We start from the raw sequence: 18,016 nt of genomic DNA, 5'->3' as shown, positions 1-18,016 counted from the left end.
ATTATTTCTAGCACTGCAAAACACATGCCAGAAAGTTCTTAAATCAAGTCCCAGCAAGCTGTTCTCAAAAGGATTTAATCCGATGTGTTCGATAATCACATTTGAGTGCAATTTCCAAAGTGTGTGCCATTAATTTTAGCTCAGCTTTTATATAAATTTCTTCCAAACTTTAAGTGTCTACTTCCTAAATATATTCTGTTCTCCCTTTGCAATTTAATTTGATCATACATAAGGAAATGGTGATAAGTCTCCCATCGTTGTTTCTTGCCTTTCCTAATCTTGTTTGTATGTAGAGAACTCACTATACCAGACTGGCCGAGAACGTTGAACCTCTTGCCTAGGCCTCCTGAGGCCTGGGGTCTGGAGCCTGTGCTCACACCTGGCCCACCTTGCACTACTCTGCCTCAGTTTACCAATACTCCCTCCGAACAAATGTTTGTGCTGTGCTTACAACCTGAGGGTTTACTGGTCCGTTTCAGTCCTGACTCTTCCTTTGGGCATTTACAACTCTGCCTAAATGTTGTGTGCTATTATAACAGACTATAAAACTACTTTCATTCAACTTTTTGGCTCACCTTTAAAGTGTCCTTTCTCATGTTACTTCCTCTCTTATGAAGCAGAATTTATGCCTTTTATTTCTTAGAACTTCACTCTTTTTCTTTTTGGTTTTGTTTTTTAAAGTAGATACTGTTAGAAAACAACTTTTCTTCTGAGCATCTTGAGATCCATCCCTTAAGTCAACTCCACCAGTGGACAGATATTTCTGTGTCTGGAATACCAAGACTTATCTTTATGGATCCGCAGTGGCCCATTGCCAATTGCCATGGGGAGGGTACCCGGAAAAGCCTTACTTTACCTTAAAGCCTTATTTCCTCATTGTGAATACCTGATGCATTAGAAAAACGGTTATCTGAGCAATGGCCCATTAAGAAGAGACTTAATACGTTCAGACTACAGAGAACCTGGAAGAGTCCATATCGAGGAGCTAAGAGAAAAGGCAAACTTAGAAAGTTAACTCTTATTTACTAAAGGACAGCATAGTAAAAACCCAACTACGTCATCACCACATAAATCAATGGGCTGTCAGAACTTAAGGGCAGAGCTGCTTACATTTACTCAATTTATCCATTCTTTTATACTCGGTACGCATACAATAGGCTGACAAGTATTTTAAAATTTTTATTTGAATAAATCTATTGTTATCATTAAAATATCTCAAGAATGATTGTTCTGAAGCAGGCGACAGCCTCACTATAGCTGTAAGAGGAAGCATCAAAGGTAAGCATGTGAAAATGAAAATAACCTCACAAAAATCAATACATATTAAATACCAACAGTCAAAATGCAACAGTGTTTACACGGCTATTGTGTTATAGAGCACACCCATTTCTTCTCTGCTTTGAGTTTACAGAAACTGGGATACACAAAATGTTGAGTGCTACCATCCCACCCACCACCGCTTCAGGAGGCTGCACTGGACATGAGTCCTTCCACAAAGGGACCAAGTCAGTTCTGGAGCTGTCTCTCACTTACAAACCACCAGATACCACGATCACATACAAACACAGAAGCAACACAAGTGTTTGACCTCTTAACTGCTGTTATTAGGTATAATACACTCTAAGACACCGTGGGCGTGTTCTCAGAGACCTAGCCTCTGTAACACTTCAGAGGTGAGTAATCTAAGCATGTTATTCTTGTATAAAGTAAATAAAGCCAGCACTTTAATTAAAATTTTTTATTTCTGGGATACAGACAGAACTATAACCCAAATAAGGAAAACAGACCAAACTCAAGACACTATTAAATCATAAAACAAAACAGTATGTAAGATAAAGTCAAATAATATAATCCACACTTGGTAAATTTATTCCCATCAATCATCACATTTCTAAAAAGATTAATTTTTTCAAGTCTCAAGTTCTAAACAATAACCCATTCTTTAAAATAGAATGAAAAGCTATGACCAACAGAAGACACACAAGCATTTAGCATGTTGTCAAAATAAAAGGTCTTAGTTAAAAGCTGCCGACATCTGTCAGTAATAACCATATGGAGGCCGCTGGTTGTGGCCATACTGTGTGCACTGCTGTTGATAGTAGGGCTCTGGTCTCTGCTGTGGGTAGTTGTTGTTACCCCATGACCGTCCATGCCACTGATTTGACCGATTGTCACTTGGCCATCCTCGTCTGTTATCCCTACCTCTAAACTGTCTGTTGTCTTGTAGCCTACCAAAAGAAAAGAGAACCATTAACTTCCCGTTATTACAAACAAGAACTCAATCCTAGTGCAGTGAGTTCTTGATGTGATACACAGCAACAAAAAGGTGGAAAGGCTCTTTCTCTGCTGCACAGCAAGCACTAGTAAGATTGCCCTAAGATCATACTGGACACCTTTTACAGGACAGAGGCAAGCAATAAGCCCGACTGGGATCAAAATGACACCTATTAAATACATAATATCAGTGTCATTTATTTATTGTTCTGAATTATTACATTTAATTTTCCACCTCATTTTTTAAAATTTCTAAGGTAATCAAAACAACACCTTTATGAAATCAAGCTCAAAACTCCAGTTTAATTAGGTATATTTGTAAAAAAAAAAAAAAAAAATTAGTTTGAGACAGGGCCTTACTGTTTGGCCCAGGCTGGCCTAGAACTCATAATCCTACTGTCTCAGCCTCCCAAGTACTGAAAAGTTACATCACTATGCCTGGCTTAACCAAGACACATAAGAGCAAGTATGTATGTGCTTATGTTCTGGGCACTGGTTACTACACTCTCTGCATTTATCCTGCAGAAATAACACATACCAGTTGCCTCTATTTCTTTGGTTACCACCAGCTCTGCTATTCCATTCCTCAACAATTGGAGGGGATTCAGGAGGACGTTTCAAGTATTCCTGGTATTCTTTGTCATCTTGTGTGAATCGGCTTGCGAACATCTCTTCAAAAATTGGAATTACTTCAGAAGTATCACTCATCTTGAAATTCTGTACAATATTTAAGATCTGTAAGAATTTAAAAAACAATAATACTGATTTGTTAGCTGATAAAAAACAAGAAGTGAACAATTTTGGATAGAGTGTTAACAAAAATCCCTATGTATTTTTAAACTTAAGATTGTAGACATTCAGTTCAATAGTTCTTGACTATGCTATGCTACTGGAGCCTGCCATACTAAGATGGACAATAACCATCATGGCCATACTTCCCACAGTCACCAGTCTAGAAGAGACATAGATGAAGGCTGGGGAGAATAGCTTAACTGGTAACATGCTTGTCCTGTAAGACTGTGGACCTTAGTTTGCTCTCCAGATATGTATGAAAAGCCAGGCCCAGTGGAATAGGCTTATAATCCCAGTGCTGGAGAAGTAGACACAGGCAGATCCCTGGCGTCTGCTGGCCAGCCAGCCTAGCTAAATGGCAAGCAAGCCCCAGGTTCCAGGGAAAGGACCCAGTTCAAAAATCAAGGTGCATAAATCCCGAAGGACGACCCCAAAGTGGACATCTAATTTCCACATGCACCCCCACACACATACACACATAACAAAAAGCATAAGGGAGACATATATGATGTAAACATAGATGGAGAAGCAGAAGACATCAAGAAATAAAAATAGAGAGGTGATCCTGGGACAAATCGTGAAAAATGTTGGATCCAATGCAAATACTTTTATATCTTCTGGTGCAAATAGTTTCGTATCTTCTGATGGGCAATGGGAATTATGGGTGACTTAACAAGGGAAAATCCAATCTATTGTCCTGTGTGGTAATACATATCTGTAAACAGGGAGCAGAGGCAAGAGGAACCGCAGGCCAACCCGACCTGCAGTTAATTCCAGGCCAGCAAAGGCTATATAGTGGGATCCCATAAACAAAAATAAAAAGATCCAATTTACTATTTCAAAAGACTAGGTAGAGCCTAGTGAAACTGAACTAAGAGCAGATTGCTATAGTAATATGTAACATACTAAAAGGTTAATTAGTGTGAGGTAGGACTAAGAAAGCAATTTTGAAAAAAGTCCCATCAAGAAATAGTCACCAACAAGATATGGAAGGAGAGGGGCTGGAGAGATGGCTCAATGGTTAAGAGCACTGACTGTTCTTCCAGAGGTCCTGAGTTCAAATCCCAGCAACCACATGGTGGCTCACAACCATCTGTAATGGGATCCAATGCCCTCTTCTGGTGTGTCTGAAGACAGCTACCGTGTACTCATATGGAAGAAATACAGGATAATTCTTAGACTTCCGGCAAGTGATTACATACATTATAGTGCCACATACATTTAGAACTACTAAAAAGGTAACGGCACAATGAATTTAGAGAGTGCTGTGGCCCACACACTGAAGTTAACTGAGAGTAAGAGATGAAGATGAACACAAACAATATTTTTGGTACATACACAGAAGCCAACCAGAAAAGATCACCATTCAAGGTAAGGGACTGAAGAGTAGTTGACACTGGCCAACCAGACAATGGCATAAAGAACCAAAAAGAGAATTGGATTCAGCTATCAGTTTTATAGTAGTAGGAAATGAAGCAGAATTGCAAATGACTGAGAATTAAATATGAGAAATTGGAATTTTTAAGAATCTCGAGTAACTGAATCAGTAGCTGTAATCACAGCACTCAGGACACTGAAACATAAGAATTTTGAGTTTGAGACCAACTTAGGTTACAATGGAAGACCCTGTCTTTTGCCAGGTGGTGGCACTTGCCTTCAATCCCAACATTCCAGAGACAAAGGCAGGTGGATCCCTGAGTTCAAAGCTAGTCTGTTCTATAGAGTAAGTTCCAGGACAGCCAAGACTACACAGAGAAACCATGTCTCAAAAAACAAAGCAAAGACCCTGTCTAAAAAACAAAAACAAACAAAAAAAAAAAAAACCAAAAAAACAAAAAAAAACAGCTACCCCAGCCCCAAACAAAGGTGAATAAAGAAAAAGGGAAACTGGGTATAGCTTCCTAAATGTGTACCTGCAGTCTCAGCTACTTCAGAAACTGATATTAATTGAAACCAGGGGTCTGAAGCCAACCCAAACAACATATATGAAAACAGGCCTTTAGATGTATGGCTATTAAAAGTTATAGGTAACTATTTTATAATCTAATGTAATGTATCACTACTCCAGATCCCACGAGAAATGAAAAACATTTAACAATAATAAGTAAGATACTGTCTAATGGATATAAAAAGTAGAATCTGGGCCGGCAAGATAGCTCAGTGGGTAAATAAAGGTGGTGTGGCCAAAGCTAGGGACCTTAGTTTGAACCTCAGGTCACATATGGCAGAAACCATGAACAGACTCCCACAAGTTGTGCTCCAACCTTTACATGGCACCATGACATACAGACCCACATACAAATGAATATAATAAAAAATTAAAAATATGAATCTCTTAACAGATGATTTTCTACATAATATATGGATACATCAAAAATAAAATTTCTCTAACCTTCTACCTAAAGGAAAAGATATTGCTTAAATTGCAGGCCTAATCCTCAAGAAACCAGAGTAGAGAGAGACCTCACTTTTAATCTTCATCTAAGACCTTGAAACTGCATAACTGTATAGGTATCCTCACTTCCCAGTATTCTGTGAGCAAGCTTTTCTCTCCCCCAGCTTTCCTAATTCAAACTTCATTTCTGCTGAATGCCTCAAAGCTTATCCCTGACAGGGAAGATGGCCCATGATGAATACCTAGCATTCCTGGACCTGAGGCAGGAGGATCACCTGAGCCTAGAAGTACAAAACCAGCTTTGGCAAAGAGAAAGAACCGAAGCCTATTTTATGATTTGAGGCATATGTAATATCTTGCTAAAGCTTAAAACCACATCTTTCCCCAGATATCCTCAAACCATTTTCCCTTGTACTAATTACACTTTTAATAAAGCTTTTCATGAGTTGATTAACTGGAAGATTCTTCATTGCTTTGTCTTTCCTCAAAATATGTAAACATAACAGTATTACCCTCATCCCAACAAATTAAATACAAGAACCAGTACCAGGGCATTTTTACCTTTCAGGCCACTACTCAGATTCTACCTTATTATACCCTCTTGTACCTGGTATTGGCAAACTAATATTAAATACCCAAAACCAAATGAGCTTAACATAAATCCAACTAAGTGGAGTGTAGTGACACATGCTTTTAAGCCCAGCACTTGGAGACAGAGTCAGGTGGATCTCTGAGTTTGAGGCTAGGCTGGTCTCCAGAGTGAGTTCCAGGACAGCCAGAGCTATGTAGAGAGGCACCATCTCAAAACAGAACAATGAGAACGCACAACTAAGTAAAAGTGTCCTTGATTCCATACTAACCACAGAAGCCACTAGGAGAACGCCCCATTCCCAACTAAGACACACAGTAAATTCACACGGTAAGGAAAATGCATTACTCTATTTTCCCCATACCCTACCACACAGGATCTTCAGACTTATTCATGAGAACGGAACTGAAACAAAACCTTAATGCAAGCTTTACTTAACCCAAAGATTTGAGACAACTATACTGTTTGTTTTGGTTAATTAAATATGAGCCGGGGACAACATTACCAAAAGGCAAGCTAATGTGGAAGAGGGAAAACTCAAGAGGCCTCAACAAAGAACTACAGGCAACTAAGGAATGCTAAGAGCAAGAGAAATCATCTTCTTGAAGGAAGAGCACACCAACTGGTTATCCAATACCATATGTGATTAACCCTGAAAACACACATATAAGTAACAATATACGAACTGAGCAGGTTGCGTATATACATATATGCATATATATAAAACAACTAAACAGACTATGAATTTGAAAAAAGCTAGGGGGGATAAAAGGGAGGGTTTGAAGGGAGGAAAGGGAAATGTTATTACGATTTAAAAATATATAATATATAAAAATCACACAATATAAAGCATAGCAATACATAATGTATAAAATATAATTATATAATAAACATATAAAATAGAACAAAAAATATTATGAAAATACGGCTGGGGAGGGACTTGAAGGAAACCTCCAAAGATGGAGGAGTTGTTGGAGTGATAGCTCAGTAGTAAAGAGCACTCACTACTCTTCCCAAGGACCACAGATCAGATAGATCCCAGCACCCACGGAGAGGAGCTCACTGCAGCCTGTAATTGTAGCTCCAGGGGCTCCGACGCCCTCTTCCGGCTTTTGCGGGCACCAGCACTCACAAACCGCAAACAATTAAAGAATCTCAGCCCCAGCAGCCCATAGAGGAAACTTGCTCTTCCGCTGAAGAACTACAAGAGGGTCGTCAAGACCAACAAGCCAGTTCAAGCACCAGTAACTTGAGGGCGCACGTTCGTTGTCGCTGTGGCCGATGCCGTTCATTGTACTCGAACCCACTTATACCACAAATAAAACCACACAGAACTTTGGCTGGGGTCTTCCAGCCCTGGCTCGGCTGCTCTCCAGAGGTGAGCCCAGAGAACAGCCGAGGATAACTGACTGAGAACCACATGTGACGCGTGGCTTACGGCCGCTCTGATAAAGCAGCTCCTTCCAGAAGCGCCTTAAAGAGCCGACCAGAGGGGAAAGAGGCTCCGAGGAGCAGCGACGCCCGGCTTCCTCCTCCTCCCGGCTCCAGCCCCCCATTCCCTCCGCCGCCAAGGGCTGTGCTCACCCCTCAGCCGGACGCACTGGAGAGACCGCGGGCGTCGGCACAGAAGCACCCCACACCACTCTCCAAGGTAACCAAACGCTCAGGAATCCCTCAACTATCCGACTTCCGCTTCCGGAGCACAAAAGTCGGAGTCGCCTGTAAAGTCTCGCGATATCCAGAATTCGTCGCTTCTTTATTTCCTCCTGCCACGCCCCTCGTTTTCGAACTTTGGCGGGGCCCCAGGGGATCGACCTTGGGTCGAGCGACGTGACGAAGGTGGGCTGTGCAGTCTTTTCGCAGCCTCCCTGCCTGCTGACCGACGGGTAAAAGACGTCGTACTGCCTGATACACCGGTCCGGAAAGTCTGAGAATAGGACTAACGGGGAAGGCCGCTTGTCACTGGAGACTCAGCGGGAGCCGGGGCGGCAGGGTGAGGAGCGGACGGGACTGCAAAGCTCGGGCGATGCCCCTCTGGTTCTTTTATTTTAGATTTATTTATTTGTTATATATAAGTACTCTGTAGCTGTCTTCAGACACACCAGAAGAGGGCATCAAATCTCATTGCAGATGGTTGAGAGCCACCTTGTGGTGGCTGGGAATTGAACTCAGGACCTGAGCAGTCAGTGCTCTTAACCACTGAGCCATCTCTCCAGCCCGCCCATCCGGTTCCTAACAAGCCTCGGCAGTAAGGCTCCTGCAGTCCGTCTGTGTGTTTTTGCAGAAATGCATCCACTCCTCCACTGTCCGTATTCTGCTCCCTCCCAAAGTCTACCCTGTTTCTTCTCGGGGTGTTCACAAGTGTGGAAACGCTGACTATCCCAAGTGAAACTTGATCCTTTTCTCAGATTGCCTCCCGGACCTTGCCCTCTTTCTGGGAATACAATCAACCTGGAAAGTTTAGGGTCAAAATTGGATACCTTATCTTTCCATGTCCCGGTCAGACATCAGGTTCTGTTGTTTGGTTCTTGTAACTCGGGCATCCATCCACTCCCATAACCCATTGCCTCTACCTCATCCAAGTTCTCACCACACTTTCTGAACAGCATGCTCTTCTTCCTAAGTCCCTCCCCTCACCAGCATATCTTCACACAACTGCATATTCAAGCACAGCTGGGATGCAGCTATTCAATAGCTCCTTGCTGCCAAGTCCAAAAATCTTAATTTGGATTCAGAATTCTATTTTCTGATGTTTCTCTTTCATTCTCTCACAGTAAACCAGACCAAATGTAGTAGTTCATGAATTACTCATTATGTTTTTATAGCTGGTCAGTGGGGTCCCCTTGTGCTTGGAATAGTACTACTCCCCTACACACACACACACACACACACACACACACCACTTCCAGTTGTTGACATTGATGTTATATCCATTCTCTACAAAACTAGGCCAGTGTTGATGTGGGGGTGCAGGTCTCAGTGTTGAGGAGTAAGAGCTGTCAGGATCACAGAACCAGTATCATTACTGAGTAGGTAATGGAAGACAAACATGCGGAGAAGTGCAGGGTCCGCTGCTTCAGGCCTTGAAGGTGGCACTGAAGAGGAATTTCAGTTTCATTTAAGCCAAGTGTAAAAGTAGTGGAGAGCACAGAGTGATTAAGAGCTCAGTGGTGGTGCCCAGCCAGCCCTAGGGAGGTGGAGGTGGGCTCATGAGTTCAAGGTCACCCTCAGCTACATGAGACTCAGTCTTTTTAAAAAAAAATCCTGGTTTAATAGTTCATCATAAAAGTAACAATGGTGTGTGTGGTAACCACTGTATAAAAGAATTCTGTGTTTATAAATAGTCTTGTCTTGATTAGTTTCTTGTATTGATTGAACAGTTAAAGGCAAAGTCCCTGGGGAAACTAACATATTATACTCCCCTTTCTACAGAATTTAGTGTAGAATTCCAAAAGCTTACATTTAATGGGGGTGGGGAGGGCTTATAAATGTAGAAGTTAGAAGCCAAACTGAATCTCACACTATCAATAAAATGAAAACTGTCCATTTAAACAGTCAGCCTGGTGTTGTGAACTCCTGTAATCCCAGTACCCAGGAGGTGGAGAGGGGTGGGTGGGGAGGTCAAGGCTGCAAGAGACCCTGTCCAAAAAAAAAAAAAAAAAAAAAAAAAAAAAAAAAATCAAGATAACCTGAGTTGGGTCCCTAGAACCCACCTTGTAGACGGTGAGGACTGACTCCTGCAGCTTGTCCTCTGACCTCCCTATGTGCACTGTGGTACAAGGTCTCTCTCACCACGGATATACATGTACACTAGAAATAAGCCTGAGAAAAATGCATTTCAAAAGTGAATCAGTCAAGCTTCTTCTTAAGTACCTCTCCTCATAAGTAGAGAAGCAATTAGTAGAAATATCGTCAGCTTCTGTAACTTTTTCTAAAGTGCTAAATACCATGCAGGACAGACCAAGGACTATGTACTGTGAGTTTTAGAGACTGGTCCCCTGTCCCATGAGTCTCATGTGTCACTGTCCCAGCAGCAGAGACATTCAGGGAACCAAGGTTTGGAAGAGCTTACTGTCCAGATCCTCCTGCTGAGGACAGCAGAAACAGGACTTGCGGCCAGGTCATGGTCATGCCAAAGCTCACCATTTATTGTGCTATTAAACTCTTACTAATTACTGTGTCTCAGGGTCATATATTATCAAACCAGGGATACAATTCTTGTAAGGCACAGTTATATCAAGATGTGTAACACCGTCTATTAACATTTTCATAATACAAATACACCAACTGAAGGTGTATCATCACAGTTTCAGGAATGCTAAAAAGTTTACACATTTATACATAGTACACTCTTGTGTGCATGTCTATTATGTGTGTGTATTACACACCTTCAATAAAGTATAGTGAACTACTAGCCTTGAGGCAAAATATTTATTATGCATGTTATAAAGATAAATTGCTCTCTGAATCCTTTAGAAGGGTAACTGTGTCATACAATAAAAATAGATAAAATTTAAATGTGAATAATAGGTACCTGCAAGCATTTGCTAGCACTCTCTTTTTAAAAAGATATCTGTGTAGACTGGAAGGGTGGCTCAGCAGCTAGGAATGCTCACTAAAGAGTGTGGATTCAGTTCCCAGCACCTAATCAAGTGGTTCACAGCCTCCAGTTTTAGGAAATTCAGTACTCATTGGTCTCCTTGGGCACCTTTGTGCACATAAACTCATGAAAATATACTCATGTACATATTAAATGATACAAGTTTTATTTCTCATCTGTGGTATTAAGCCGTATTTTATGCTGTTGACATCTTTCTGAACTATAAATATTAATGTCAGTTATATTTTATACATCTGTGTGCGTGACAAGGCAATAAACACATTTATATTTCATTAAAAACAGAGTTTAGCCAGGCATGGTGGCTCATGCATGTATCTCAGCATTTGGAGGATTGCCCCAAGTTTGAGGCCAACTTGGCCTGGCCGGGACTAGGCAGTGAGGGTTTTTAGGCTAGCCTGGGCAGGATATTTGTTTAAAGACACATTTAAATTTTTAAAAAATCTGTGTCTCTGTGTGATCCTGCACATGTACACCATGTATGTGTGGGAAAATCAAGGGCAGAAAAGGGTGTGGGACCTCATGGAATTGAAATTACAGGTGGTTATGTGCAGTCTTGTGTGTGCTGATAACCAAACCCAGCTCCTTTGAAAGAGCAGTAAGTATAAAGCATATTTCAAATATTCACCTTAAAAAAACAATTTGTCCTCTGAATGTTAAGGAAAGCAGTACAAAATTCTTATTCCACATTATAGCAAATATCTCTGATACTGAAAACAGAGCCATGTGATCCTGTAGAATCAAAACGACCATGCACATCTCACGAATGCACTCGCCACACAGCTATCTGATTGCAGATGTGCTCAATTTTAAAGGCTTCTTCTCCTCTAAGAAAAAGGGTTTGTGCCCCAAACCCATAGTGTCCATCCTTTATCAGATATATAGCCCATTGTCCACCAATGAAGAGAGAACTAACATCACAAATTCTGGTGCTGTCCCGAAGTTCAGATTCATTCTCTACCTTGGTATGTTTCATAAATCTCAAATATGAAAACATACAGAGTCATGAACACCTTTTTTTACCAAGCCGCGATACCAAATTGGGTAAAGATGTAGCTCAAGATCTACAGCTACAAATCTTCATTTTGCAACCAAGAGCAAAATACACCATTACCAATAACCAGTGTCTACCTGGTACCGTTGTCAGTGCAGCAACATTTCCAAGTTTTCTGTCTGGTTCGGAGTTGGAAGTACAGAGGCAAACCCTTCCAGGGCTGGTGGTAAGTGGTGTAGCTACGACAATCATAGCCAACAGTCAATCAACTATTCTGGTAAATACAAACCCCTCATTCCTTGTCTACAAGGTTCATTTCCAAAATCAAAGGTGAAACATGTCCTGGCATGCTTTCTTCTTTTTAAAAATAATTTAAAACATTTTGAGATTATAATTCATCCTTCACCCCCCTTTCCCCTCACTCAACTCCTTCCATGTCTTCCTCTTGTTCTCTTTGAAATTCATGGCTTTTTAAATTATTGTTGAATTTATGACTTGCATATTTATATATTCCTAAATATATAAATACAACCCGTTCAGTCTGTGTAATGTTGCTTTTATGTATACGTTTTCAGGGCTGACCATTTGATACTGGATAACCAGTTGGAGTGCTCTTCCCTGGTGAAGACTTATTTTTCCTGCTCTCAGCATTCTTTAGTTGCTTGTAGCTCTTTGTCTAGGGTCAAAGCCTTGTGAGCGTTCCCTGTTGTATGATAGCATGTATTATGGTGTCATTCTTGTTTGGAACATGTTTAGGCAGCCATGTTGACGAAATTTCATGGTTATAGTAGCTTGTTTGGCATTTCTAAGAGACACAATCTCACAGCAAACTCACTGGTTCTCTGGCCCTTACACTCGTCTTGCCTGCTCCCCCACATGTAGATGTACCATTGGGATGGGCTCTACAGCTCTGCATTCTGGTTGGTTGTGGTATTCTGATATGGTCTCTATCTTCTTGATGAGGAGTGAGAACCATACTTATCTGTGGGTGTAATGATAGATATTTTCTGTGGGAAGCCACTGTATTCGCCATTACAAGATGGCGCCCAGCCCGAAGGGAGAGTGGCCAGTTTTGAGATAAACAACCTAAGTGCGCATGCACGCCTGCCTGTTTTTGCTGAATCATGGTGACTGAGTATGCTAATTAGGGCGCACAGAATGCACCAATCAGGTGGCGGCACAGTCCTCCTAAGCATATATAAGGAGAGCTGGTTTCTGGGCTAGGGGTCTTTCGCTACTGCAATCAAGCCCGCAATAAACGCCTGTAGAAGGATCCTGTTGTGGCGCGTCTTCCTTGCCGGCGAGATAGGCGATCGCTACAATTTTCAATGTAGTTAGGGATTATGTTGGTTCTATAAAGTGATGATTATACGTTTTCCTCTAAGATCTATGAAATCACTGGCCCTGGGTACTTAACTTGGCTAGATTTCCAGTACCAAGCATGATTTTCCTCTTGTTGAGCCTCCCTTAAGTCCAGTTAGACAGCTGTTCATTACCATCAAAGTATGTGTGCCACTATTGGACCCTTAGGTTTATGCTGCCATCCTGGTCATTGTTGTGGTTTATAGGTGTCATATCAAGGTAAGGCTATTGGTTGTTTCCCTCCTTTGGAAGCTTGCACAGTGCCTTCTGGTAACATGAAAGATAGTTCTCAGAGAGGAGGTTTTTAGTTCAGATCCACTTCAGGGTTCTGGGTTCTGTGTCCCAAGTGCATGGTGTCTTCAGCAATAGGGAGTTACCTCTGAGGGTTGGAGGGAATGAAGGGCAACAGCAGCCACTTATAATGTCCTGAGAGTGTCTTTGAAATCCCCAACCAACAATTCAAAAGATGGCTTCTCAAGCTTGGTATTAGGATTTTTGTTTGTTAGTCTATGGCTCTTATGGAGAACATTGTTATCCTAGAGAGAACTTCTTCATTGAACTATATATGTATATACAGATTTACATGTAATATAGTTTTTGGGTACATACATATCAGTATAATTTCTTATGACTTTTTCAGACTTCTTTATTGTATCCTATCCCTCTCTAATTACCCACCTCCATTTGCCCCGTTCCTCACTTCAGAGCATTTGTCCCCCACTGTTCCCCTCTCTGTTGTTCCATCCACCCTACAATGGTCTCTTTTTACTTTCTTGGTTTCTGCAATTACTCAAGATTATGTATTTACATCTGGAGACGTGGAGCTAGGAACCTCAGATGAGCGTGAACATGTGATCGTTGTCTCCCTGGTCCTGGGTTACCTCACTCAATGTGAATTTTTCTAGATCCATCCGTTTACCTCTGAGGATTTTATAATTTTATTTTTTTTTCAGCTGGATAATATTCCATCAAGTATATGTGCCACATTTTCATTATCTGTTCATCAGTTGAAAGACAAATAGGCTGTTTCCTTTTCTTATCTCTTATGAATAGAGCAGCAATGAACACGGCAGAGCAAGCATCTGTGGAATAGGACCAACATTCTTCATTCCTTAGGCATGTCTGGAGGGTTTACCTCCCACTACATTATGAAATTTTAATATCAACTGTTTGACATAGAAACACTTCAGAAAGAATGTTAGTCTGCAGCCTTCTTTAATTTACTTTGATGATACAGATTAATCTAGAAATCAGACAACCAAACAGCCTTCAAACTAGGAAATTCATTGCTGTATGAATATTTATGCTCCTTTCTGAAAGTTAAGTATCCCAAATTATTATTTATATACATCTTGTCATCAATGCATGTCTCTATACATAAAATAAATTAAATGGGGAATTGAAAGACTTTCAAATTGTCACGGTGCAGGCATACCAATCCTCTATCCCTCCACCCCCAAGTCAATAATGTATGTGTCTGTTATATCAGCTTTAATTATTACTCTAGGGAAAGTTAATTAAAACTATCCACCAGAAAATAGTTTTCATTAGTTTTGGGAGTATTGATTTGGTGGTTATTAGCATTTCATCAAAATTTAGTACAGTGATTTGAATGAGAATGGCCATATGGGCTCATATGTTGGAAACTTGGTTCCTACTTGGTGGAAGGATTCAGGACATGGCCTTCTTTGAGGAAGTGTATCACTGAGAATAGGCTTTGAAATTTCAAAACCTCATACCATTGTGAGCTCTCAACTGTTCATGGCTTCATACCTTTGCCCCACCATCACAGACTCTGACCCTCTGGTACCATGAGCTCAGTTAAACACTTTTATAAGTTGCCTTGGTCATGGTGCTTTGTCGCAGCAATAACAAAGTAACTAGGACAAGTAGACAAGAAATAATATGTTCAATTTATCAGTGTATTTTGAGTAAAAGCAAGTAAAAAACTTGTATAGTCAAACAGTTGATAACCTTTTAGTAATTAAAATAATACATTTCACAATCCAACAGATTTAAGATAAGACAATACTCTTATTTAATGTCATTACTTTTTATTTTTTATTTCTCTCTCTCTCTCTCTCTCTCGCTCTCTCTCTCTCTCTGTGTGTGTGTGTGGATACCCATGGAGGCCAGAAGAGCGGGTTGGCTTCCCTTGAAGCTGGGGCTGAAGGTGGTGGGGAACCCTCTAACAAGAGTACTGGGAAGCAAACTTAAGTCTTCTTCAAGATCAGAAGTTATCTCTAGTCCTATCACTAAATACTTAAAGTAAAACACTAATTTGTTATGTCTGTTGGAGAGTATTTGTTGTAGTAAATATTAAAAAGTAGCTTAACCTTATGCCCAAGCTAGTGCCGGCTCCCACAGGCACCATAGTACTGAAGGGATCTCTAACTTGGTGCTCTATGCCGCCTCTGTTAACTCCGGCGTGGATCACTCTACCGCCCCTGGTTTAATATTTACCGCAACAAGTATTAATTGTAAGAAATATGAAGTAATGGAAATTACAGCTAGTTTTCCTTTGGTGTCAAGAGAGGTAATGTCAACTCAAGCCTGTCATTTTTGAAAAAAAGCAGTAATAATAATATTTTCTATTAAGGCTAGATAAGGCAGCTCAGTAGGGAAGGGGATCCAAAGGCAGGCAACAGAGTCAGAGACAGCCCCTACTCCAGTTGTTAGGGGTCCCACATGAAGACCAAGCTGTACATCTGTTATATATGTGTAGAGGCCCTAGGTCCTTCCCACGATGGGGGGGGGGGGGAATGAAGGGATTGGGATTTCCAATTGGAGGGAGGGAAGCCATGATCCAGATGTAAGTTAGATTAAGTAATTAATGAAGAAAGGAGTTTTTCCTAGAGAGAATGAGAATACCATTAGCTGCTGTGTCAGGAAAAATGTAGTTAAGACCTTTTACCAGTCTGGATGTGGTGGCATATACTTGTAATCTCAGTGCAGGGTTAGGGGAATGGCTGAGGCAGGAGGATTCCATGAGTTAGTTCTAGGACAACTTGGCTATAAAGTGAGTTAAAGGGTAGCCTTGGCTGCAGAAGAAGACTCTCTCTCTCAAAACAAAACTATTTTTAACCTGCTATAATGATTTGCCTGGTTTTATTGTAAAATCGATCTTGTCTTATTTGTATTTGATAAACAGACATTAGATCTTTCTAATTTTTGGCAGGAATACAAATGCAGAAGCACAGACATGTCTTCAAATTGTTATAACATGGTCTCTGGCTGTTTTTAGTAACATTAATGAAGTTTAAAAGTAAAGAAAAACTAGGAGAGCTCATAGATGAAGATGTGGGAACACAGTGCTATCTCTGCAAGGTCAGCCAGGAGTGGTATTTAGTTCTATTTCTATTTCCACTTTACAGCATTTGATGCTTAGCTAACTTTGAAGAACAAAGAAGGTGTGGTGTTATAGTGGTAGCCTTGTAATAAATGTCAAGTAGCCAAACCTGCCAGATGACATCCTCAGAAGGTACTCAGATACCTAATGACTATGGAGAAGACATTCCAAATACTCCACACAGTGTACAGAAACAAAGTCTCACAACTAAAACTAAGGCTTCAAATCTTACAGACTTTCCAAGATGTTTTCAGTTATATTTTATCTACCTCAGACGTGTTCTTAAGCTGGAGATATGAAATATCCAGAAAGTCTAGAATGTCTTTGTAGTTTTTCTTTCTATGTAATATTTCCATTAGGAACAATCTAATTGCAATCCTGGCTGTTTTTAACATAATAATATAAATCAACAGTCTTAAATATTTTAAAAATCAGTTTCACTCTAGAAACATATAAAATAAAGACATGTCTCAGAATATCTGCCTCAAATTGATGTAACTGGATCTAACCAGTTAGCTTTTCTATTTAGTTTCCTAAAATATTAAATGATTTGAAAATTATACAAACTATAATTTGTGTTTCTGTTGCCGTGATAAACAGGACGACTAAAGCAACTTGGGGAGGAAAGGGTTTCTTCTTCTTCTTCTTCTTCTTCTTCTTCTTCTTCTTCTTCTTCTTCTTCTTCTTCTTCTTCTTCTTCTTCTTCCTCTTCCTCTTCCTCTTCCTCTTCCTCTTCCTCTTCCTCTTCCTCTTCCTCCTCCTCCTCCTCCTCCTCCTCCTCCTCCTCCTCCTCCTTCTCTTCCCCCTCCCCCTCCCCTTACTCCTCCTCCCCCTCCTCCTCCTTCTTCTTATAAAGATGACATTTAACTGGCTGGCTTACAGGTTTAGAGGATCAGTCCATTATCATCAAGGCAGGAGCATGGCAGCATCTAGGCAGACATGGGACTGAAGGAGCTGAGAGTTCTACCTCTTGTTCTGGAGGCTGCTAGCAGAAGACTGCCTTCCATGAAGCTAGGATGAGGGCATTAAAGTCTACACCCGCAGTGACACACCTACTCCAACAAGGCTACACTTCCTAATAGTGCCACTCCCTGGGCCAAGCATATACACCAAGTATTCCAACAACTGAATTATTCTGATTCTAGCTAGCCTGTATATAGAGACCCTTTCTCAAAAATAAAATAAAATAGCTAGGTATGGTGACATATGCCTCCAATTCTAGCAGTTGGGAGGTAGAAGCAGGCAGGTATCTGTGAGCTCAGGGACACTGTGATCGATAGTGAATCCTAAGCCAGCCAGGGCTACATAGTGAGACTTAGTCTCAAACCAACAAACAACAATAAAGTAAAATAAGTCAGAAAGGAGGGCTGAGACCAAACGCTTGTGGATCTGTGTTCACTAGTCCTCAGGTTCACAGTTGTGACTGATCGTGTATAATGTGTGCTTAGGAGCCAGTGGGACTTGCATATAATAAAGATCAGATTTGGATAATATCAGGATAACGATGGGCCTGTTTCCATTCAGCAATCGCTTATTCACATTTTATGTCTAGTCAGCAGTCAACAAATAGTTACCGCGTGTATCTACAGTGTAGTGAGCACTGGTGTGCTTGCTGGGAAGAAAACCTTGAACATGACGGGCAG

General features: G+C 40.8%; 1 protein-coding gene across 1 annotated transcript; it reads right to left on the bottom strand.

Annotated features, from left to right (window-relative positions):
• Nucleotides 1-1,224: 1,224 nt before the first annotated feature.
• RAMAC (RNA guanine-7 methyltransferase activating subunit) lies at nt 1,225-7,725 on the bottom strand. The gene is made up of 3 exons (XM_080913937.1): nt 7,635-7,725; nt 2,813-3,009; nt 1,225-2,228 (listed from the first exon to the last, which is right to left on the bottom strand). Exons 2-3 carry the CDS (start codon nt 2,980-2,982, stop codon nt 2,039-2,041), a joined length of 360 nt encoding a protein of 119 aa, XP_080770063.1. The 5' UTR covers nt 2,983-3,009; nt 7,635-7,725; the 3' UTR covers nt 1,225-2,038.
• Between the last annotated feature and the right edge of the window lie 10,291 nt (nt 7,726-18,016).

This window comes from Micromys minutus, assembly GCF_963924665.1.
Source record: "Micromys minutus genome assembly, chromosome: 3".
Lineage (NCBI taxonomy): Eukaryota > Metazoa > Chordata > Mammalia > Rodentia > Muridae > Micromys > Micromys minutus.
This window is presented reverse-complemented; position numbering and strand designations above follow the sequence as displayed.

What these genes read in the sequence shown, in the direction of transcription:
- RAMAC (XM_080913937.1), bottom strand. Translation starts at nt 2,982, where the DNA reads ATGAGTGATACTTCTGAAGTAATTCCAATTTTTGAAGAGATGTTCGCA. An exon ending in CAAAGAAATAGAGGCAACTG is followed by an intron (nt 2,229 to 2,812) that starts GTATGTGTTATT and finishes TTCTTTTGGTAG; the next exon opens with GCTACAAGACAACAGACAGT.